The sequence below is a fragment of the Chlorocebus sabaeus genome, chromosome 25 (assembly GCF_047675955.1).
Source record: "Chlorocebus sabaeus isolate Y175 chromosome 25, mChlSab1.0.hap1, whole genome shotgun sequence".
NCBI lineage: Eukaryota > Metazoa > Chordata > Mammalia > Primates > Cercopithecidae > Chlorocebus > Chlorocebus sabaeus.
In genome coordinates, this window is record NC_132928.1 from 24,126,609 (window position 1) to 24,150,171 (window position 23,563).

The 23,563-nt window shown below is 50.2% G+C and overlaps 1 protein-coding gene across 7 annotated transcripts; it reads left to right on the forward strand.

The window, feature by feature from the left end:
* Positions 1 to 2,140: 2,140 nt before the first annotated feature.
* On the forward strand, positions 2,141 to 22,717 carry KLHDC8A (kelch domain containing 8A). 7 transcript variants are annotated; one of them, XM_037985654.2, is made up of 7 exons: positions 2,141 to 2,224; positions 2,861 to 2,896; positions 15,223 to 15,787; positions 18,972 to 19,136; positions 19,366 to 19,581; positions 20,180 to 20,281; positions 21,193 to 22,717. In XM_037985654.2, exons 3-7 carry the CDS (start codon positions 15,412 to 15,414, stop codon positions 21,384 to 21,386), a joined length of 1,053 nt encoding a protein of 350 aa, XP_037841582.1. In that variant the 5' UTR covers positions 2,141 to 2,224; positions 2,861 to 2,896; positions 15,223 to 15,411; the 3' UTR covers positions 21,387 to 22,717. The 7 variants fall into 7 exon arrangements, with proteins under 7 accessions (XP_037841582.1, XP_007986943.2, XP_037841581.1 ...); XM_007988752.3 differs by lacking the exon at positions 2,141 to 2,224 and adding an exon at positions 2,405 to 2,457; XM_037985653.2 differs by lacking the exon at positions 2,141 to 2,224 and adding an exon at positions 7,105 to 7,196 and having other exon boundaries at positions 2,512 to 2,896.
* Positions 22,718 to 23,563: the final 846 nt, after the last annotated feature.

The following is a 23,563-nucleotide window of genomic DNA, read 5'->3' on the forward strand; positions in this document are numbered from 1 at the left end:
ATCATCTTAGTGATTATCTTAGTTATCACAATCTGAATTCATCCTCCTTTCTCCCCTGTCCCTAGATATAAACATTTCTGGAGAGATGAGAGTCATGATCTTGAAAGGATTTCGTCTTTGAAGGCTCTTCATCATCATCTTTACATTTGCCTCTTTTTCAATCTTGTAACCCCAAACAGAACAGAAGAGCCATTGTCCATCCATATTTGCTTAGAATGGATATTTACAAATTGAGTTTAAATTGTTCTCAGATGTGAATTATCTTATTTATTTATTTATAGACTTCACCCCGTAGAACAAACAGAGACAAACAGCAAGTTTCCCTTTGGTTTAGGACCACTTGGCAGCATGACTCCAATCTCCACTATCACCTGAGCAGCTATGGTTCAGGCAAGCTGTTAGCTTGAGGTCTATAGTCTATCTCTAGGGATTACCTTTACTTGATTCTTAATTACATACTATTCTCCATCCTTCCAGTCCCTTCACACACACACACACACACACACACACACACACACACACACACAATTCCTCTTTAATTAGGTTGTAGCAGTCTCTTCCATGTATATCTAACTCAGTTCATTGTGGGCTGTTCTGATGGATAGCTGTCTACCCTGGCCAACACTTCATTAGGAGTGATACCCTGCAGCCAATGGTCCCCAGGTCGCCTTGTTCAGGAACCAAAGTGCAGCCCAGCAGGGAGTCTGGGAGACAAAGGGATAATTGTGGTGGAGAAGTGATAGTGATGAAAAGGCTTCCAGAACAGATGTAGGAAGCACCCTGCAGTGCAGTTCACTTTCTTATACCAGGTTATGAAATTAGGAGAGTGTTAATAAAGGCAACTCAGTTACCCAGGTGTTGCCTCTGCAGCTGAGAGACTGATATTCAAGCCTCAGGAAATAGCCAGAATATCTGAGTCTCAATAGGTGGCCCGTTACCTACAAAAATCAATATGGCCTCTTGCCTATGCAATCCTCCTTTTTACTTTTTTTTTGAGACAGGGTCTTACTCTGTCACTCAGCTGGCATGCAGTGGCGTAATCTCAGTTCACTGCAGCCTCAACTTCCTCAGGCTCAAATGATCCTCCCACTTCAGCCTCCCAAGTAGCTGGGACCAAGGTACACACCACCATACTTGGCTAATTTTTGTATTTCCTGTAGAGGTGGGGTTTTGCCATGTTGCCCAGACTAGTCTCAAGTGATCCTCCCACCTTGCCCTCCCAAAGTGCTGGGATTATGGGCATGAGCTACTGCGCCCAGCAATTCTCTATTTTACTTCTTACTTCTAACATTCACTTTCTCTTTCCTTTCTTCCTGAAAAGATGGCTAGGGAAGAAGAAGGGAATAAATATTTCCTATGTTCTAGACTCTCATGGCTGCTTTACCTGGTGATATAAACCTATATTTTTAAAAATTGAGGTATAAATTACATACAATAAAACCCACAGTTTGATGGGTTTTGACAAATGTATACACCCCTATAACCACCACCCTATCAGTTATAACGGCATGATTCAACCCCACATTTAGTCTCCATGAGAGATTGGTGTCACTAGCTCAATTTTATAGCTGAGGAAAGGGAGGATCAGAAAGATTAACAACAATAGCAATAATAATGGCAAATACTATGAGCCAGGCACCGTTCTAAGCACGTTACACATATTACCTCATTTATTTCTCTCTACAACCCCATTGGTCCCATTTTACAGACGAAGAAACCCCAAGGTCACACAGCTAAAGAGTTAAAGCAGGATTTCCGATGCTCAGATTACCTTATTTCCCTTACAGTACTTCCAGAGAATTTTTTTAAGTTCCCTCATTAGATTTTCTTTTATCCCAGAGAGAAAAATCCCCCCAAACAGAACTAAAGGCCATGGGAAGGAAAGCCACATGTCCCACATCTATGCTAGCACCCCCTCCATCCCCGGCTTTCTCTAAACTATGGGCAGTCAGCTTTAACATCATGGATAGAAAAGGTTGGGCTTGAAGAAAAGCCTTGTTTTGCTACCCACTAAACACGGGGATTTTCATCTAAGAAAGTCCTTCAAGCCATCTGCCCAAGCAAAGTGATCAAATTGCGCTGAGGTTCAGCTTGACCTGGTAAAACACGTTGCTTTGTGGAACGAGTTTCGAGTTTCGCTTTGCCAGCGGTGCTGAGCATTTCCTCGGGAATTTCACACCCACGCTGGACCACTGATGCCTCCTCTGTGCATGGAAAGGCAAAGGTATGGCGTGGCTTTTTGGGACCTTCATATAAAAAGGTCAACCCACTTCTCTGCTTTTTACCCACAGCCCCACCCCAGAGGAGGGAAAAATCTGCAATTGTTGGATTAGGGCTGAGGTGCATATTTGCCCTTTGCATAACTGGCAGCGTTGCAAAGGACAGCCCCTTTCTCTCTTCCCTCCATTCTCTCCCATCTGGCAGAGGAGTCCGGCTCCCTAAATCTTCTTTTTGTTGGTTAGTTTCCATGGTAGTTATTGTCTGTGTGTGTGAGCGTGTCCGCCCCCTCACCCGCTCTCTTTGTAGCTGAGACTGGGTGGAGGGAGAGGCACGGAGACACTGGGGCTCTGACGAGCTGGCTAAGGCCCTCTCAGTAGGGGGGTCACGCCTCCTGTAACTCAGGGACCCCAAGTTTCTGTGCATTCAGGGCGGGGCTGGCCTCATGCCCTGTGCATAGAGGCCTGGCTGCATCCCAGTCGATCAGCCAGAGGCAGCAGCAGTGGACTCATCAATTGTGGAGGAAGCCCTGGGGACCCTGGGGACCTTGCTGACTCTATTCCCAGTCTGCTTCTAGGACAAGCCTCAAAGCCAACACCTGCTCGACCCTCTCCAGGCCCCTCCCCTTCTTTGTCTTTTGCAGATGATCGCCGGGTGTCCTCCTTTTCCCCCTAGTCAGGTAAGTTTTATTTCAATCCATCTATGCAGAGTGATGTCTTGGCATTCTGAGTGCCTGGTGATGGGGAGATAGGCAGTGGTGTCCGTGAGAGGAGGGCTGCCCAGGTCAGACAGGCTGGCATGGGGGTCAGGAGGGGCAAGGCTCTTTAAGGGCTTTTTCTCCTCAGCTGGGCCTCTCTGGCTTTGAAGTTAAAGGTTTCTTCTCACCTGGTCTTAACCCAGCTAATTAACTCCAAAGATTGCTGTCCAGGGCACAGACTGACCAACATACAGCCAACCTCCAGAACTTCTGGCTTCTGATCCAAATTCGGCTCAACTTTATGGAATATCAAACAGAAAACCAAATATTGCATATTCTCACTTACAAGTGTGGGAGGCAAACCCTGTACGCAGATGGACATCAAGATGGGAACAATAGACGCTGGGGACTCAAAAAGGAGGGAGGGAGGGGGACAAGGGCTGAAAAACTTCCTATTAGGTTACTATGTTCACTATCCAGGTGACGGGATCAATAGAAAGCCAAACCGCAGCATCACCAAATACACCCTTGTGACAAACCTGCACACATGTCCCCTGCGTCTAAAATTAAGATTTTTAAAACTTACGGAATATCTACTATGTACACACACAGTGCTACACTTGGCTCTGAAGGGATTGTGCTTTGGCGACCATGGTACATAACATGGTTCCTGCCTTCCATTGCTCACCACCTGGTAAGACAGAATATCTACACAGATAGGTATGCGGATTCTGGGGCCAGACAAGCTGGAATTCACATCCCTGTTCTGGTTGTGTGACCTTGGGCAAGTCATTTAACTTCTCTAAATTTCAGTTTTCACCTTTGTAAAATGACAATAATAATAGTGCCTACTTTATAGGCTAAATTATACACACACACACACACCTCACACACACATAACACTCTGATCAGTTCATGACACATACTGAGCACCATATACTGGTTAATGATTATTATTGTTATTATTGTTGACTTTTTATGTGGTTCAAATTATACAAAATATGTAAAGAATATGTAGTGTGGTGTTGAGCATAATGGGTGGTGGTTATTATCATGCTAACACAGTTACAGAGGAAGTTCTATAGAAAAGGGAAAAATGACTCTTGCCTGCAGGGATCATGCAAGGCATGGAGGAGGCGGCATTCAGGCCAAGCCCTGAAGGATGAATAGGATGTCAACAAGCAGGAAGGAGCATATGAAGCAGAAAGCACAAAGCCAGGCATGGAGGCAGGAAATGAAAGGCCTATTGGGCATCAGGCAATAGAGTGGTTTGGCTGGAGCCCAGACATTAAGCCTGGCTGAGAGGCTGGACTGGACTTTGGGCTCCCAGCATCTTGAGGACAAGGGCCAAGATTAGGGTGTGACACTGTGAACACTGGAATAACCAGCCCAGCACCAGGATGAGGGGGAGTGATACACTTCATAGAGAGCCAGGCTTAGAGCCTGAGACCAGCATTCAGGTCCTGGCTGAGCTTCAGATTGAACTGGGTGCTCTGAGGCTAATCGCTTCACCTCTCTGAGTTTGTTTGTCACCTGTGAAATCGGGAGGTAAAATACCAAGTGCAATTCTTCAGGAGAAAGGAGAATTTGTGTGTCATCTGCATGGTCCTGGGAAAAATCCAAAGGAATCAATCATTTAACAAAGAGACTTATGTAAATTATCAAGTGCAATGCCTGACTCACCATAGTAGTTGAATGAATGATCTCGCCCATCATGATTAATTGCCTTATTCATCCATTCATTCATTCATTCACCCATTCATTCAGCAAATATTTCTTGGGTCCCCATTGAATGCCAGGCATTAGTTTTGCTGATGGGAAAGAGTGGTGAATACAACAGATATGCACCTGCCTTGAGACACTTATAAGCAACTGAGCAAACTGGTAACCTGAGGACTTCTGTGTGCTCCCACCCTACCCCCAGCAGCTTCCATCCCACTGGCCATCTTCTATTTTCTCTCAAAGATTACTGCTTTCGGATATTTATTTTTAGCAGATTTTAGGCTCCCAAGACATCTCCCGCATAGGTCTTGAGAACATCTCCTGTCAGCCCTCTGCTGGTGGGGGATTGTAAGCACTTTGCAATAAACAGCTCAATATTCATGACACATCAATACCAAGCATTTCTGCTGCTGTCCATCACCCCTGAGATGAACTGAAGTGCTTTAATTTTTAAAGAGGAATGAATTTGTAATTAGTACTTTAACGTTACACCAGAGTCATTCAAGAGGTTTTCTATTTAAATGCAAATTTAATCTTCCCAAAGGAAAGCTAAAAGGTGATGAAAATAGATAGCAAAGGTTGAGGAAGAAGGCAAGAAAAGGGAGATGGCGCTGACGTGGAGCCGTCACTGTTGTTGACTTGCCTGTGGCCCATGCTCAGGACCAGGCTCTGAGGTGGAGGGAGCTGAGGTGGGGCCTGGGTCCCTAAAGCCTAAGTTCCAACTGCCCTGCCTGTTCATGGGGGCAGCCCAAACCAGCAGCCATTTGGGTGGGTCCTCGCTGGACTGCTGGTGGTCATCTTAGAATCTGGTGGCCTGGAGAGGATATGGGCTGTGGGGTTACGCAGATCTGAGTTTGAATCCAGGATCCTGTTCTGCCTAACTCTAATAGCTTTGGCGAGTTTCCTAATCTTCCCCATTCCTTCATTATGTAAATAGACCTCTTAGTGCTTGTTTCTCTCAAGGTTGTTGTAGAGATTATGTGATAAACAGAGAAAATGTCCTTGGTATACAGGAAGGGCCCTCAAAATGTTCATTTCCTTTATTGCCACTAGCTATTGCCTTGTCAACTTAACATGCCACGGTGGTGCAAAGTATGTTCAAGAATAAGGTGGCAAGCTGGGAGTGGTGCGTGTCTATAGTCCCAGCTACTCAGGAGGCTGAGGCCCAGGAGGCTGCAGTGAGCCATGATGGTGCCACTGCACTCCAGCCTGGGCGACAGAGACCCTGTATCATGCAAAGAAGAAAACAAAAAACGAAAAGAATAAGGTGGCATTCCCCTTGTTCCCTTAAAACAGCCTAAGGTCCGGGGGAGGGCACAAACATTTTCTGTAAAGGGCCAGATAGTAAATATTTTACGCTTTGCGGGCCATGTGCTCTCTGTTGCAACTACTCCACTCTGCTGTCGTAGTGGGAAAGCCGCCATAGACAACACGTAAATGAATGAGTGTGGCTGTGTTCCAATATAACTTTATTTATAGATGCTGAAATGTGAATTTCATATCACTTTCATATATCCCAAAATATTTTTCTTTTGATTTTTTTCCCCAATCATTTAAAAATGTAAAAATTGTTCTTAGATTTCAGGCCACACAGAAACAGGCAGCAGGCCAGCGTTGGCCCTCGTCATAGTTTGCTGTCTCCTGCACTGAGGTAGAACCTGTGATTTAGCGGGGACTTGTATCAAGGAATCTCTCAGAACATAACTTCCAAGACTGAGACCAAAGCAGGGAGATGTCATCCAAGGAAGAAAATAGTCCTTTCTGGGCCAGGACTAGGGAGGAACAAAGGACACACGGGATCCCTAGCGGTTCCTCGTGGAGGCAGTTGTTAGGTCTGGGTGTGAATAGAAGTGTCACTCTGTTTCTTGCCTAGCGATGTGCGGGGATGGACTGGCGGTTTCTGGGTGCTAAGCAGGCAGCTACATTCTCCTGGTGACAGACTATAGGAGGATGCTCAAGGGCCAAGGCCCTGCCACTCCCTCCTTCACTGGGAGAGAAATGCAGGCTCCCTGGGGCTCCTTAGAGATCCTCAGGTACACACCCACCAGCCCCGGGAGTGCCGAGTGATAAGGACAGGCAGATCCTTTGATTCACCCAAACCTTGGCCTGGTTCTCACCTTTCCGGACTCTCATGGCTTCTTAGACACACATACACACAAGGCACTTGCAGCCAGCCCATCACGGGTCCCCTGCCTCTCCTGTCTCCAGCACAGAGAGCACAGGTCAGCATGCCAGATGGCAACCTTGCTGCTGCGGCAGATTGCCGTCTCCCTAGGGAGCGGGGGTGAAAGCAAAGCACTGGACAATGCCTGTGCTCCAGTCCCCACCCCCTCCTCTCCAGTGTGCCTCTGCCTGGTCCTTTCTCTGGGGACAAGGGGGGTGTGTGGGTGTGTGTGTGTAAAGTAAAGTGCCAGAGGAGAAGGGGAGAGGTGAGGAGAGAGCAAAAGCCACTCCCTACCTCTGTACAGGTCCTGCCCCAGTGACCAGGCACTTCCATCCATCTGGAGAGTGAGCAGGACCTCCCTCTCTGGCGCCCAGGGAGGCTGGTGGGCTCTTAGAGGTGAGTAGAGGCATGGGACGGACAACAAGGCTGCCCCAAGGCCTGGTGAGAGAGGCAAAGAGGCCTGGGACCTTTCAGGGCGACTGATCTCACTTCCCAGCTCTTTGGAGGGCCCAGGCAGAGTGTCATGCCAGCCTAAACAGCCTAAACTGTGAACCTCATCATCCCCTTCTCAGCCCCACAAAGGGCCCAGAGTCTTGGATCCCGCTGGATGTCAGGGTCAGATAAAATTTGGAGTTAGGAGGGAGGCAAGGAAGGAGAGGCAGGAGGCGGGCCATGAGAAAGCCTCTTTTATTTTTTTGAGACGGCGTTTCGCTCTTATTGCCCAGGCTGGAGTGCAATGGCACCATCTCGGCTCACTGCAACCTCCAACTCCCGGGTTCAAGCAATTCTCCTGCCTCAGCCTTCCGAGTAGCTGGGATTACAGGCATGCGCCACCATCCCTGGCTAATTTTTGTATTTTTAGTAGAGACGGGGTTTCTCCATGTTGATCAGGCTGGTCTCAAACCCCCGACCTCAGGTGATCCGCCCACCTCGGCCTCCCAAAGTGTTGGGAGCCACCGTGCCCAGCCGAGAAAGTCTCGTCTTAAAGTGAGCGGTGATGATCAAATAAAAGTCCAATATATGCTATGTACCAAGTGAGGAAGCTCTACGTGGAAACAAGAGGAATCTTCCGGGAGTGACCCCTTCTCTCCTGGGTGGGGACGAGACAAGAAATGAGCTTTTGTCTTCCAGATAAGGCAGTTTTGCTAGGAAGAGGGTGAGCGAGCAGGCCAGCCTTTTGTTTAGCCTTTTGTTTCTAGCAGGCCCTACCTCTAGGCTTACAGAGCTCCATGGGCTGGACTGTGGGTCTGCGGCCCTGCTCATTCAGAGCCTGCCGGCAAGAGAGCCAGCTCCCAGTGCCTCAGCACACACACACACATGCACGCACACACACACATATACATGCGTGCATACACACACATGCACACGTAGGCACGCACACCATCGTGACAGGCAGGCTGGCCCAGCTGCCAATCAATCTTCCTTGCTGATTTCCCAGCTGGAAGCAGCAGGGCTGGTGTGTAAATCATTCAGAGCCCTCTCTCAGCTCTGCCAGGACATGGAGCTCTTTTTAATTAAGAAGAATGGAGGATGCTGCCGACTTTGGAAATGGCAATATTAACTTACTAATGGGCATTTAAAGAGCCGCATCTGAGTGGTCTGCTGCAGCCTTCCCCAGCCTATGGCCTCTTCTCCTCTGCAGAGCTGCCTCCATAAAGGCTCTGCTGTCCTCCTCATGAGAAGGGGTGAAGATTAGGCTCCCTAAGGGCCCCAGCCTGATGACCTGGGACAAATGGGCGCATTTTCACTTTTAGCAAAAGAGCCAGGTCAGGATGACCTGAGCCCTTGCGTCCTCTGCAACCCTTGCATACTTTCCTGGAAGCAGGCACCCCAGAAAGGTCAGAACCCAACAGGAAGCATGATAAGGCATCCAGGTGGGTGCCCAACGTCTACAGGGAGCCAGCCCATTTGCCACAGCTGCAGCTGTCACAAGGCACTCCCTTGTCCTGGGCTGATTGGAGAGAAAGGAGGGTGGTGGTAGCAAGAGAGGGTGGCCAGGGGAAGCCCTGATAAAGTCCTCACTGGTGACCGGACCTGGGGTAGCTGGCATCGCTTGTGAGAGCTGGTGGGGCCAGACCTCTGCGATTGTATCACCTGGCAGAATGTGAGGATGTTCATTCTAGAATCTGCTGCTTTGTCACTATGGCTAAATGCTTCTTTCTCTAGGGCTTCCCAGCCTGTATAGCACCCCAGGAGTACAGAACACTACAGCTGGGAGGGACCCCAGCTGCTCTCTTCTTCACCTTCCTTCCTTCTAATTTGACAGGTACCAGAATGGATATGACTTGCCCATAGTTGCACAGGCTGGTTACAACAAAACATAGGCTGGAGGTCATAGCCTACATTGTAACACGATGTAGTAGAGGTCTTCTGACTGTCCTGTGTCTTTCTAGTATGCACCGGGTGGCAATAGAGGAGGTGGCGGCTCCGTGGCCTCTCACCTCACCTCATGCTGGTGTTTCAAGTTTCTGACACTGCTGGTCAGGAAATTCTTCCTTGTTTATAACTCAAATCCTCAGGCTTTATTGTAAGCCCCATTTCCTCTTACGACTTCCTCAATAAGCACAGGGAAGTAGCTGAGGTCTTTGAGAAGCATCCCTTCCCGCACGCAGTAAACAGCAGAGGAGTGTGCGGTTTCCCAACCCTTTCTTCTCTACCTTGTGCAACTCCTGAGTCTGAAAACGAAGATGACCCCCTCCCTTCACCCATCATCCCATATCTGGGGTCCACTTTCCAATGTCCCAATTTTACCTAAGTAGGCAGGAAGGTGCTTACAGATGAACAGATGCATTCTTTAACGGATACCCACTAAGCCTCTCTAGGTTCCAGGCACCAGCTAAGCACTGGAGCGGGAGGGAGCAGGGCAGATAGCTGAAGGAATGTGGCTGATTCAACTCTCCAATCAAGGCTGCGTGGTCAGGAAGCAAACTTGAATAGCTAAGGCCATTCTGCAAGACTCCAGCCCTCCACCTGCAGGGCAGCAGTGCCACGTGATCACATACAGATCCTGGTTCTGACTGCTGGCAACTGTGTCATGCCATCTCCCATCAAGTCCACGTGAGCTCTAAATCCTTCCTCTGGGCTGATGTTGGGACTGGTGGGGAGGAGGCCCTAATGAGGCTTCTCTATGCTGGGGGAGGAACTACCCTTTCCTTGGTCTGCTGGCAGCCTCAGTCCTAATTGGATGAGTCAGCCTCACTCCCCACTCCCTGAATAAGGACCACGCTTCTGGTAAGGAATGAGAAGGTGATTAGCTAAAGGAAGGGCACAGCTGTTCTCCAGATTAGAATGCAATTTAGGTTGCAGCAGATGAGATTTCAGCTAGCTAGGAGAAAAGATATCCGGTCTAAGACACAGGCCCCGAAGTGATTGGCTACAGGAGGGTGTGGGCCCTGGTAAGGCTGCCTATCTTGTGAAACTGGCACCTGCTTTGGGGGACACACTACCCTGAAAGTCAGAGGTACAGAAACTTGCCATCACAAAGGGAAGAAAGACACTAGTCTTTATGAGGTACCTACCACATGCCCAGGAACTATGCCTGGCACCTCCTTCTAGAAAGTAGATTTTCTTACTCCCTTTTTCACAGATGAGGACACTCAGATTCAAGGACGTAAGTGACTTGTGCATAGTCACACAGCTAGGAGGTGGCTGCACCAGGATTCAGATCCAGCCTGTCTGATGCTGACCACATGGTCTGTGGGGTGCTGCAGAAAGAAAACTGCATAAAGAAGGTGATCCTGGCCTCGGGGAGTTCCTGGTGTGCGCCTCCAGCCAGCGTGGTTCCCTGTAGAGGGCACTCCGGTACAGAGTATTTCTAGGGAGGGCTAAGGAGCAGCTAATCACTAAACAACTCCTCTTTCCTCCTATCCCCCCAAATGTTCCCTACACTTGGAATTCCACCAGACCTTGAAACCCTTCCCACAGTTACTGCATCCATGGCCTGCCATACCGAGAATCTGCCTGGTTTATTGGGAAGAAACTGTCCCCCACAACACCCCCAATTTCCCCCTAAGGTACCGCAGTTTGGTGAAGACAGGATCCTGCTGAATGCCTACCAGACAACAGAGACTGAGTAAAACTGTGCATTTCATTGTATGTAAATTAGACCTTAACAAATCCAAGACTTACTGAGCCTGCCAAGGTGGTGCATGCCTGTAATCCCTGCTACTCAGGAGGCTGAGGCAAGAAGATGACTTGACCCCAGGAGTTCAAATCCAGCTTGGGCAATATCGCAAGACCCCATCTTTTTAAAAAAAAAAAAAACAAACCAAAACCCAAGATGTACTGAGTGACTCTTTCTGGGGCCAAGCATCCCCAAGTTTGATTGATGCATCAATATCTATAATAAAGACTCCACAGCACCAAAGGCCTAATCTTTAGAGGCTTTTATGACTTCCCCCCCACTAATTCCCCAACCTCCCACCCTACCTTGTGACCAAGGCAAAAAATCTAACACTTTTTTTTTTTTTTAAGAGAGACAGGGTCTTGCTGTGTCACCCAAGCTGGAGTGCAGTGGCACAATCTTGGTTCACTGAAGCCTCTACTTCCTGGGCTCAAGTGATCCTCCCACCTCAGCCTCCCTAGTAGCTAGGATTACGTGCCACAAAGCTCGGATAACTTTTATTTTTTATAGAGACAGGGTCTTGCTATGTTTTTGAGGCTGGTCTCGAACTCCTGGGATCATATAGTCACATGCCTCAGCCTCCCCAAGTGCTGGGATTACAGGCATGAGCCACCTCATCCAGCCTAAAAACTCAAACCCCTTTTAAGGCAAAAGAGAAACCCTGGCTCAATGTTATGCAAGATTTTAGAGCAAGAAGGATTTAGATTTGACATGAGGAAGAACTTCCTGACCAGCAAAATGGTTACACACTAGAATAGGGTGGGGAGGGATCAAAGGAGTCACTGGACACTCTCCCTCTGCTTGGCACTCCTTAAGGCCCCATCTTGGTGCATTCAGCCCAGGCAGTGGAAACCACAGGTGACTCAGGGAATCTTAAGTGGCAGTTGCTAGGTTACAAGCTTCCTCGATGTGCACTCAGTGTAAGGACTAAAGGATGTTACCTGGTGGAGAGGAAGAGAGATGGGGGAGATGGAGAGAAGCCAGGACTTCCAGAACAAGCAATTAGGTCATGGTCTGGAAGACATCCTGTTCTTAGTACTTTTCCAAGGGTCTGAGTCCCTAGATCCCACGGTCTGCATAGAAGATGGTGCCTGTAGGATATGAGCCTTAGTTTAGAATGGGGGCCTATTCTAAGGCTGGATTCCAGCACTTCCTTACCTGCACTGCCTGGCACAAACAGTATGTGCAGCCGCTGAAATATCCTTGGGAGCCTGGGCTCCTTTCTTCACCGCAGTGGAATAAAGACCAGAAGCCAAGTGGAGAGTAGACCTTCTTGGTTTCATTCATAAGGCACAATTCTTTCATTTGTGATTTAATTGTGATAAAGTGAAGGAGTACTGGATTTGGAATTCATACCTTGGACCCACCCTGAATGGCCTGCATGGTCCTAAGTAAATCACTTCATCTCATTAAGGCTCAAATTCCTCATCTGTCAAAAGTGGATACCGATACCTACCTGGCAACCCCTCCCAGGGCTGTTTTAAGATTACGAGAAAATGGACATGCAAGGGCTTAGATGATCTCAACAGGTGACACAAATATAACATACAGCGTGGAACTCTGTCTGCTTATTAAGCTGCCCCAGCTGGGGTGGTGAGGGCTCATTTAAGAAGCCTGGCCTCACTGCTTTGGTAGAAGGCTCAGTGGGCAAAAGAGGCTGAGGATGGACTCCAACAAGCCCTTTTGAGGAAGGTCTATGGCTTTAAATCTTTCCGATCACCCATTCTGATTTTGTGAAGACAGTTCAAGCTGAGGTAAATGTCCGTTCCCTATTTCTCCAGGCAGTTAGAGACTCCTAGGACAAAAGGGAAATGTTCAGTGTTTCCGTGAAATTTCATTAATTCACACCCCATGCTTTTGGAATTTATGAGTTCTGATTGAATAGGGAAAACAGACACAGCCTTCCTCTGTGAAGGTTCTAGAGGTGTTTACTTTGTAAGCACAGAGAATTCAAACTAAAAAACGTGGAATTTTTAAGGCAAGAACTCAAAGTAGTAAAATGGGCCCATTAGATGGAGTGCAATGGTACAATCTCAGCTTGCTGAAACCTCTACCTCCCGGGTTCAAGTGATTCTCCTGCCTCTGCCTCCTGAGTAGTTGGGATCACAGGTATGCGTCACTGCACCCAGTTAATTTTGTATTTTTAGTAGAGACGAGAGATTTCACCATGTTGGCCAGGCTGGTCTCGAATTCCTGACCTCAGGTGATCCACCTGCCTCAGCAACCCAAAGTGTTAGTATTACAGGCATGAGCCACCAAACCCCACCTCAATTGTATAATTTTGAGGGTGGAAGGTTTGTTTTGTTTTGTTTTGTTTTGTTTGAGACAGAGTCTTGCTCTGTCACCCAGGCTGGAGTGCAGTGGCGCAGTATTGGCTCACTGCAATCTCTGCTTCCCAGGTTCAGGTGAAACCTCCTACCTCAGTCTCCCAAGTAGTTGGGACTACAGGTGCATGCCACCATGCCTGGCTAATTTTTTTGTATTCTTAGTAGAGATGGGGTTTCACCATGTTGGCCAGGCTGGTCTGAAACTCCTGACCTCAAGTGATCTGCTTGCCTGGGCCTCCCAAAGTGCCTGGATTACAGGTATGAGCTACCTCACCGGGCCGGAACTATTGTATCTTGACTGATCAATTTCAAAACCCTGGTTGTGATATATACTGTACTATAGTTTTGTAAGATGTTGCCATTGGGAGAAACTGGGTAAAGGGTATTTTTTTCTTACAGCTGCATGTGAATCTAAAATTTTTTCAAAATTAAAACTGCAGTTTAAAAAAATATATAGATATAGATCTATCAAAAAATATATAGATATAGATCTATCTATCTATCTGTATAAGAAACTGAGACTTAGAGTAGTTAAACAAGTTTCAGAGGCAAGATTCAAACCCAGGTCTTCCAGCCTCCCAAGCCTGGGTCTTTCAAGACTTGGCTACATTTGAGAGAACCAGGTAGGAGGAAGATCCCATCGGCCTTGCAGTCCACCAGACCAGGTGGTTCTCTGGCCTCATGGGCACCTTTGTTACTGGGGGCTACTGTCCTGTAAAGGGTATTACAGGGTGGCTTGCAAGGATTGTTTGTCAAGCTCTGTGGGTTGGTGCCGAGGACGGAGATTTGATCATCAGGTTTCCCCTTCCTAAAGCTTGTGAACGGTGATGGTGGCGGTGGTGGGTTGTGCATGTGTGTGGCAGATGGAAAAACTGCCTGTGTTTGTTTGTCTATGTTGGTGTCTCTGGCTGTGTCCACATGTCTGTCTGTGCATCGCTGGTCAGTGTCTCTGTGGATGTGTCTATTTCGGGGGGGAGGGTGATGTGTAAGTTACGCATCTATGTGCAAGTGGGTGTATATGTTATATTTGAAAGTACCTGTGCCAGGTCTGCGTGCATCGCACCCACATAAGTTGTTTCCATGAGGTTAAACTATATGATAATACCTCCCCCCAAGCAAAGCTGGCTATTGAGTCAGCCTGTCACGAACTGCGTCTGTGTACTGTAGATAAACTGGGTAATTGGACTCTGCCTCTTCATCCAAAACAAACACAAAAGCCCGCCCCCACACCGGAGGGAGTCTGTGCCCGTCATCTGGGTGCTTGATTCTAGTGCCCTGCTTTCCTTGACCCTGTAGACAAGGTGAGCGCTTCCCCGGGGGGCCAGGCGGCGGGGCTTCTGTAAAGAGGTCACAGCACGCTGTGTCCCGGGACGCACGCGGATTCCTGCACAGGTGTGGTGGCTGCGGATGGGGACCGAGCGGAGCGGGCTCGCCGGCTTCCTCCCCGGCGGCGGCTCCGCTTCTCCTTCCTGCTGTTCACTTCATCTCCTCATCTGCATGTGTGACAGCGGCGCGCGGACTGGGGAAGGACAGAGCGCCCTCTCCCCGGCTCCCGTGCAGCCGGGCGGGGGCTCCGGGCTCCCCGGTGATGCGTCGTCTGCGCCTCGCCGCCGCGCTCCCAGGGCCTGGCAGCGTAAGTGATGCGGGGGCGGGGGCGCTGAGACTGCGGGGAGGGGGCGCGGGGGAAGAGAGGCGTAGACGCCGAGAGACGCTAACTCCTTCCTCCGCCCGGGTACTGCCCGGCGCCCGGAACCCCTGAAAGCCCCGGCCGGTGGCGCGCTCCGCAGTGTCCGAGCAGCGGGTGGGGAGGGGGCGGGGACCAAGCGGTGCAGGGCGTGGTGCCGCCGCCGGGGGGCGCCCTCCGCCGCCGCGTCTTCCCGGTGAAGTTGACCAGGGGCTGCCGAGCCCGCCTGGTGCCTGCCGGAGGGCGCGTGGCCCCGGCTGCCCTTGATTCGCCGCGTTCCTCCCGCAGGGCCAGGCGTGGACGCCGCCGGACCGCTGAGACTCGGAGCACAGTGAAGTACTGGCTGGCGTCTGGCTGGGGCTGGTGCTCGAGAGCCCGATGGAGGTGGCGAGAGGGGCCGTGGGAGCCGGCGCCGAGTAGCCGGTGGACCCCCGCTCTCGCACCTCTCCCGGCGCCCGGGCGCTCCCCGAGGCTGCCATGGAGGTGCCTAACGTCAAGGACTTCCAGTGGAAGCGCCTGGCGCCACTGCCCAGCCGCCGGGTCTACTGCTCCCTGCTGGAGACCGGGGGCCAGGTCTATGCCATCGGGGGATGTGACGACAACGGCGTCCCCATGGACTGCTTCGAGGTCTACTCCCCCGAGGCCGACCAGTGGACCGCCTTGCCCCCGCTGCCCACAGCCCGGGCGGGGGTGGCCGTCACCGCCCTGGGGAAGCGGATCATGGTGATTGGGGGCGTGGGCACCAATCAGTTGCCCCTGAAGGTCGTGGAGATGTACAACATCGATGAGGGCAAGTGGAAGAAGAGGAGCATGCTGCGTGAGGCCGCCATGGGCATTTCTGTCACGGCCAAAGGCAAGTGGGGCCAGGGCTGAGGGCGGCCAGAGAGAAGGAAGTGGGGGGCCACGAGGGAAACACGCCTTTGCTGTGGGCTGTGGAGTTTAGTGCCATGTTTCTGCAGACCGCATGCCTTCAGCAGAATGCCTGCACCTCCCGCCGCCACACCCCAGCCCCTGAAACCTGCCTTGCAGGTGCCACCACCCCCAGACACCTATTTGGGGTCCTGACAATGCTCACTCCATCCTTGTAGCGTCACCAGGCCCCACTGAGAGGGCTTTGGGACCTGATTCCAGGGGCCTCTTCCACCTTCAACCTCCCCCTCTGCCTCCCAGTCTCAGAGATGCTTAATGGAGACCAGAATGTTCTTGGGGGTTGTGCTCCTGAAACGTCTTGCCCATTTCACTAAGTCCTCAGCGCATGCATGTCCTCACTACATGGTTTTGTGATTCCCATTTTCCTTTCTCAAAGCACCTCATTTCATTCTGTTCACGCCTAGTACAGCCCAGAACCTAGAACTCTGAAAGCTCTTTTGCTAAAACACAAAGGGTTTTGTGGGAGATGGTTCAATGGAAATGAGGAGACACCAAGGTCAGACACACCTGAGCAGCAGAGACTTGCAGTGGGGTGCAACCTTCCCTCCGTCTCCTTTTCCTCCCTCCCTCTTCTGCTAAACCATACTAGCTGCATGTCAAATCTACTGTAGATTAGAAACCAGTATTTCTTGAGCACCTGCTCTGTCCCTTGAGCACCTGGCACAGTGCCAGGCTCAAGGAAGGAAGGAAAGAGGCAGAAGATCTGTTCCCTGCCTTCAGGAGCCTGGATCTGACCAATGAAGGTGACCAGAGAGAAACTCCTGTGCAGAATCCCCCATGGCAGCACAGCCAGTGGGGCTTCTGTGACCTCCCAGTAAGAAGGATGGAAGGCCTGGAGGCCTACAGAGAGCAAGGGAGGGAAAAAGTACATCTACATCCCAGGCGTCGATAAGTGGTCTTGAAAGATTAAGAACTAACGTTCATTGAATCCTTACCATTGGTGCTTTGTATACATTAACCCCTTTGATTCTCACAACCTATCCAATGAGGTAAGTGCTGGTATTACTCTGATTTTAGAGAGAAGCAGTGTAAGGCCCAAAGAGTTAGTTAAACCACTGGTCTGAGGTGACACAGATAGTGATGATTGAATCTGTGCTCTTACTATGGCACTGAATGAGTTCAAGAGTTAGTTTAATAAGCATTTACATGCCTGTGTGCCAGGCATTGTGCCAGATGCTGGGGCTATAGATTTAACAGATTCTCAAGGGCCTACAATCTATTGAAAGAAACAAAGATTATTCAGTAACATGTGGCAATTAGGGTGATGGAATAGGGTGACAGAAGTGCCATCATTCAGGAGGCACTGAGCCGGTGCTGTCGACCCAGCCTTGTAGTTCAGGGACACCCAGATGGTTCTGAAACGATGAGTAAGAATTGGGCACAAAAATAGTAGTGAGGAGTGGATAGGAGGATTCCCAGGAGGAGGTGCTTCAAGTAACACAGGATGGGATGGGTGGAGCTTGTGCAAGGTGAATTCCTCATTAGCAGGCACCATCTTCTAGCCTCAGGCTAGGGTTGGCATTTTTTTTTCCAGTAAGATTGGAAAGTAGGAGGAAATAGTACTCATCCCTACAATCACCTTAAGAATAAAGGCCTCCTGGAGCCAGAAGCAGTGAGGACTGGCTGCTGGCAGACAGAATCCCAGGCAGGGGTGGCTCCCTGAGAAAGAGAGGCTCGGGAGGTCCTGGGGTGAGACCCAGGGAAACACAGATGCCCTGCCCATCCTCTCTGGTGTAGTGAAGTCCTTTGAAAGACCACCCACAGTCATGAGTAGTAGAGAATGAGAGGAGACTCACTTCTCAAAGTACCCCAGCTCACTTCCTAGGCACAGTTTCTTAAAGGGGCCAGCACTCTCTCCAAAGCTTCACCCTCATTCGCCCCTAACCCTATCTCATTTAGTCGAAGTGACTCCTGGATCCCACAAGTCTCCCAATTTGTGAAGGAAGATGGTATTCCCTCATGGGGCTGGCAGACACAGAGAGACCAGCTGCAGTCCAGTGTCCCATAGGCCAGTGACAGCATAACTCATCTTATTTCTAAAGGCCCCTGCCATATCTAAAAAATTCCAGTTTGTGAATGCCTGGGGAAAGGGCATCAGAAGAATATCTCTACTCGTTGAGGCCAGGCATGGTGGCTCATGCCTGTAATCTCCACACTTTGGGAGGCCAAGGTGGGCGGATCACCTGAGGTAAGGAGTTCGAGACCAGCCTGGCCAACACGGTGAAACCCCATCGCTACTAAAAATACAAAAAAAAAAAATAATAACCAGGTGTGGTGGCAGGCATCTGTAATCCCAGCTACTCTGGAGGCTGAGGCAGGAGAATCGCTTGAACCTGAGAGGCAGAGGTTGCAGTGAGCTGAGATCATGCCATTGCACTCCAGCCTGGGTGACAAGACAAGACTCTCTCTCAAAAAAAAAGAATACCTGTCCTCTTTGGCTTCCCCTCTGGCTGCCCAGGGAAGAGGACAGTGAAGGGGACAAGACCTGCAAAGGGTTTTCCAGGCCTAGACTTCATACAGTGTTTCAGGCTTAGCCAAAGGGCTGGACACTAAGGAAGACTAAGGCATGTAGTCATACCATGGCTTCAAAACACCCAGGCAGCTGGGTGCAGTGGTTCACACCTGCAATCCCAGCACTTTGGAAGGTTGAGGCAAGAGGATTACTTGAGCCCCAGAGTTCAAGACCAGCCTGGGCAACATGGCAAAACCCTGTCTCTACAAAAAATACAAAAATTAGCCGGGTATGGTGGCATGGACCTGTAGTACATGCCACCATAGCTACTTGGGAGGCTGAGGTAGGAAGATCTCTTGAGCCCAGGAGGTCAAGGTTGCAGTGAACCGTAATTATGGATTATGCCACACTCCAGCTTGGATGACAGAATGAGATCATATCTAAATTAAAAAACAAACAAAAACAGGCTCTCAGGCTCAGCTGTAGCAGGGACTTCTTTGAATGGTGCTATCAACCACACTGATACAGATATGACTCACTCTGGCTGAGCAGTGGTTGAAAGGTTGGCCTGGCCATGGGAGGCAATGGATGCTGGTGGGCCTGTCTTCATGTACCTGTGAGCTAAGCCAGGGGCATATATGGCCTTTCTTCTTAGATTACCGAGTATATGCAGCAGGCGGGATGGGCCTGGACCTACGTCCACACAGCCACCTCCAACACTATGACATGCTCAAGGACATGTGGGTGTCGCTAGCACCCATGCCCACCCCAAGATATGCTGCCACCTCCTTTCTCCGAGGCTCCAAGATCTACGTGCTGGGTAAGGATGGGTTACTGTTCTATACCTGCCCTCCTTCCTTCCCCTGGCTTAGTTCCCATGGGAAGCAGTGCCTGTGTGCTGAGCATCTCGTCGGTACTGGGGATGATCACACTGCCCAGCCCACCGGGAGCTTCCTGTATGAATAACTGTCAAAAGGGGAAACCCTTTTCGCTGTCCCTGTCCTCAGGGACAACCTTCTGCCCAACTTCTATCCTGCTCTGGCCCCCAGGGGGACGTCAGTCCAAGTACGCAGTCAACGCTTTCGAGGTCTTTGACATCGAGACTCGCTCCTGGACCAAGTTTCCCAACATTCCCTGTAAGCGGGCCTTCTCCAGCTTCGTGACCCTGGACAGCCACTTGTACAGCCTGGGAGGCCTGCGGCAAGGTCGCCTCTACCGGCAGCCCAAGTTCCTGCGGACGATGGACGTGTTTGACATGGAACAGGGTGAGCTGGTCACCTTCCCCAGGAAGCTCTGGCTGCCCACTGCCCTTCTGGCTGGCTCCCCATCCCTTACACCCATTCCAGCCATCTTCCAGGGCCGTTTACCCAGCTGAGCAAGCTTCTCGGAAGTCTCAGCACCCCTCTCCACTCAGGGCTACTCTTGGAATCAAATTCCTTCATTGCTATAGTTCCCCTTTTTGCTTGGTTGGTTTTTTTCAAAGCCCCTTTTCTACCTATATTGTCTTTTCTTACAATATTCACACAGGACCAGGTCAGAGAGGGATTTTTCTTACTTTTTACTGATGGAGAAACAGAAGGATCTTGACTCCTACCCTCACTGCCTCTATTAGCCTCCTAAGCAAAAGTCAAGGTGATTCATTGTAGGGGGTGATGATGCCTTACAGAGCAGCAAGCATGGGAGAGGGGGAAGCCGCAGAGAATTTCAAACAGCAGGAGGAACTGTGTACTCCCCAAGCATAAAGGATAAATAGAGTGAAGACACTGCCCAGGGTGAAAGCTATTTGGGCCACAATCTGTATTTGGTGGGAGTGGTCTGTATCTCATTCTCTCTATATAACCCACCATTATCCATGGCCTATAGGGGGATGGCTGAAGATGGAACGATCATTCTTCCTCAAGAAGCGGCGGGCAGACTTTGTGGCTGGCTCTTTGAGTGGACGGGTCATAGTGGCTGGGGGACTTGGTAAGGATGACGCTTTCAGGCTGGAATTTATTGTGGTTCTGGTGCTCGGTGGATCCTTGGCGCTTTGCATATGCAGGAAAGGGTACTGGCTCCTTGCAGACCACCTGCCTACCACTTTACTCCAAAAAATTCAAAGCACTCCCTTTCTTCCAGCCTGGATATTACCTATCCACTATGGGCCCCAGGTGTGGCCTTTCTGTCCTCCTACACGGGGGAAACTGTGACGCAGAGAGAATAAGGGACACCCATAGCCATGCAGCACAGGCTTGCTGAGCACAGATCCCTAAACGGGCATAACTGGAGACAAAATGTGGAGGAGATTAGCCTTGGTCTTCCTCTGACCAATCTCTTCTCCTTGGATACCCGGCCCAATCATGGAACAGGAAAGCAATCTGATTAAATAAGTTCAACAGATGAATCTTGGATTTGATATATTAATTCTGCCAGAGATTACTGGTATTTTGAAGGAGGGACTCTAAAGTGAGAAGTCCCCCATCATCAAGGAAGAGAGGTCCAGGCAGCAGGGCTTCCAGGTACCGCAAGTCTACTTAGTGTGGACAAACTCCCACTTTACTCATGCATGAAGGAACCGTATGAGCTAGACCATGTCGGTAGCTTTTTTAAGAAAGGGCAGCAGTGAGGCAGTAGTGTGCTAGAAAGCGCTGGTGAAAAGCAATGGGTAGAGAAAGAAAGCTTACTCTTAAAGAGACAGAAAGGAAGAAGGTAGGAGGGACAAAGTGGCTGCTTGACAAAAGCCACTGGCTTAGTAAAGGGAGTAATCCTGTAGCCAAGGAAGTTGACCTTACCTGGCTTCTGCTTGTGGGTGCCCAAGGGAGGAAGGTGGGGTGACTGTGGGGCGTGGATTGGCGGTTGGACTCCTTTATAAGGTCTGAATCCCTTGACACTTTCAGGGAATCAACCCACTGTCCTGGAGACGGCGGAAGCATTCCACCCAGGGAAGAACAAATGGGAGATCCTCCCTGCCATGCCCACACCCCGCTGTGCCTGCTCCAGCATAGTCGTCAAGAACTGCCTCCTCGCCGTGGGAGGTGTCAACCAGGGTCTGAGTGACGCAGTGGAGGCCCTGTGTGTCTCTGACTCCTAGCTGTCTCTGGGTCCAGTACCTTTGCCCTGGACCATATCACTTCACTCTTGACATGAGGAATGATCTTGTCCAAGCAGTCAGGGCTGCTTCCCAGAATGTCAGCTCCTGTTAACAGCCAGTGGAGTCTGGCCTTGGGGCTCTAAGTGACCTCTCTATAGCTCCAAATCCTACCAATCTCAGAAAACTGTAAGAGGAACAGATGACTCAACCAGCTGCAGAGCTGACTCTGAAGAGAGTCTCCACTTACTGCACAGGCACAGAAAGGCACAGGAATATTTCCTACCTCTCCCTCCTGTGAGTCCCACCTCCCCCCACCCCCATCTCCAGGAGGCAGGTAGAGCAGTTCTGACAGAGAGGATAAACTGCTATTGCTGTCTTTCCCCAGCTCTAAACTAGTTTTAAGGTTGCTTAAGATGAAAAATGGAGAATGATTGGGGGTTCCAAACCCCTTTCTTCTCCCTTGGTTTATATCTCTTCACCATTTGGTGGTCAACTGTGGGCCTACCCTGGACCTCATCTACTCAGCGAGAATTGGACATGAAGCTAGAGACAGCTGCCTTGGAAGGGAAGTCAGGCTCACTTGGACAGCCCAGGCCATGGCAGGAAGAATCCCTTCCTCTTGGGGTCCTTGCTGGGCATGTGATGATGGAGAAGGAGCAGTCTCCCAGCCCTGGGTCTGCTCCCCACGTCTCTCCTAATTCCACTTCACCTTCTTCCACCCCCTCCCCACCAGAGGCCTAGCCCTTTTGTCACCGAAGGCCCCCAGAGGGTTTCTGTGTGAAACCTTCTCATAAACACTGTGGCATCAAAATCCACAAAAGATGGATTAATTGCACTCTGGTTAATAGCAGCAGCACAATGATTAAAATCTATATTCCTAACTTCTCTAGCACCCTGGTGTGGGGGTGGGGCGGAAGGGTGTCTTGAGGGGCAGGGAGGACCCAATAAAACAATCCCTCTGGCATTCTCAGGCTAAGGAGGGCCCCCAGTGACCACCTGTTCTTGGCTGTCCCCTCTGAAGAGCTCTGCCTTCTCACAGCCACCACCAGTTACCCCACTCCCAGGAAAACAGCACATATTCTTCTTCTCCTGCCTTGAGACTGCATGTTAATCTTCCATTCAGAACTCATCAGCAGCTCAGTCCTTCTTATGTCTAGTCTCAGTTCATTCAGCCAAAGCTCATTTTTGTCCTATCCAAAGTAGAAAGGGTTCTTTTAAAAAACTTGAAGAATGTGCCTCCTCTTAGCATCTGTTTCTGACTCTCAGTTATTTTTAAAATAAATGATGAATAAAATGCCTGCCCTGAAGGGTTCTGGAGAAGTCAGGTATCACTCATCAGGTGATAGTGTAATTCATTCCTCCAGGAGGCAGGAACAGAGGAGGATCACCTATCTGGATCTGAGGGGTCTAGGGAGCCTCCTGGAGGGAGGGAGTGTGACACCTTCAGTTCAATCTTCAAGGACAAGTGGAACCTGGGTCTTTACAGGATACGGATTTTTTCCCCGTCCCTTTCTCTGGGTACTTGGACTTTTTCCTTACTTCTGTCCAAGAAGGGCACTGCCACCTGCTGGCCCAGCATTTCCCTTCCCCTCCCCGGGCTGGGAGGCCTCCGGTAGCCGCTGCTGCCCCCTAGTGGGGAGACTGCAGAGAGGCCTCCCCTGCTGTTTCTGGATCCCTATATTTGAGTTGAGCCCCTGAAGTAATTGATAGAAACAGGAGCTGGAGGAGCTGCAGATACTATAAGGGATGATGGAACTGTGCGTTAGGGGATGCTCTTCCAAAGGCATCCTGTCTCCTCAATCCCCTACCCAAGAAAGGTGTTTAGCAACAGGGGTGCCTCCACCCCATCCAAGAGAAACCCAAGCCTTATGGGAGGGGGCATTTCCAGGCACACAAAGTGGTCCCATATGCATGGATACGGCTGAGCTTTTTTTTGAGGCAAGATCTTGCTCTGTTGTCCAGGCTGGAGTGCAGTGGTGCGACCAGGGTTCACTGCACCCTCCCCCGGGGCTCAAGCAATCCTCCCACCCCAGCCTCCCAAGTAACTGGCCCTAGACTCAAGTGATCCTTCTGCCTTGGCCTCCCAAAGTGCTGGATTACAAGCCTCAGCCACCATTCCCAGACAGTGAACCATTTTTAAATGGTCAGACAGAACCTTGGGAGTACAGAGAGCTCTG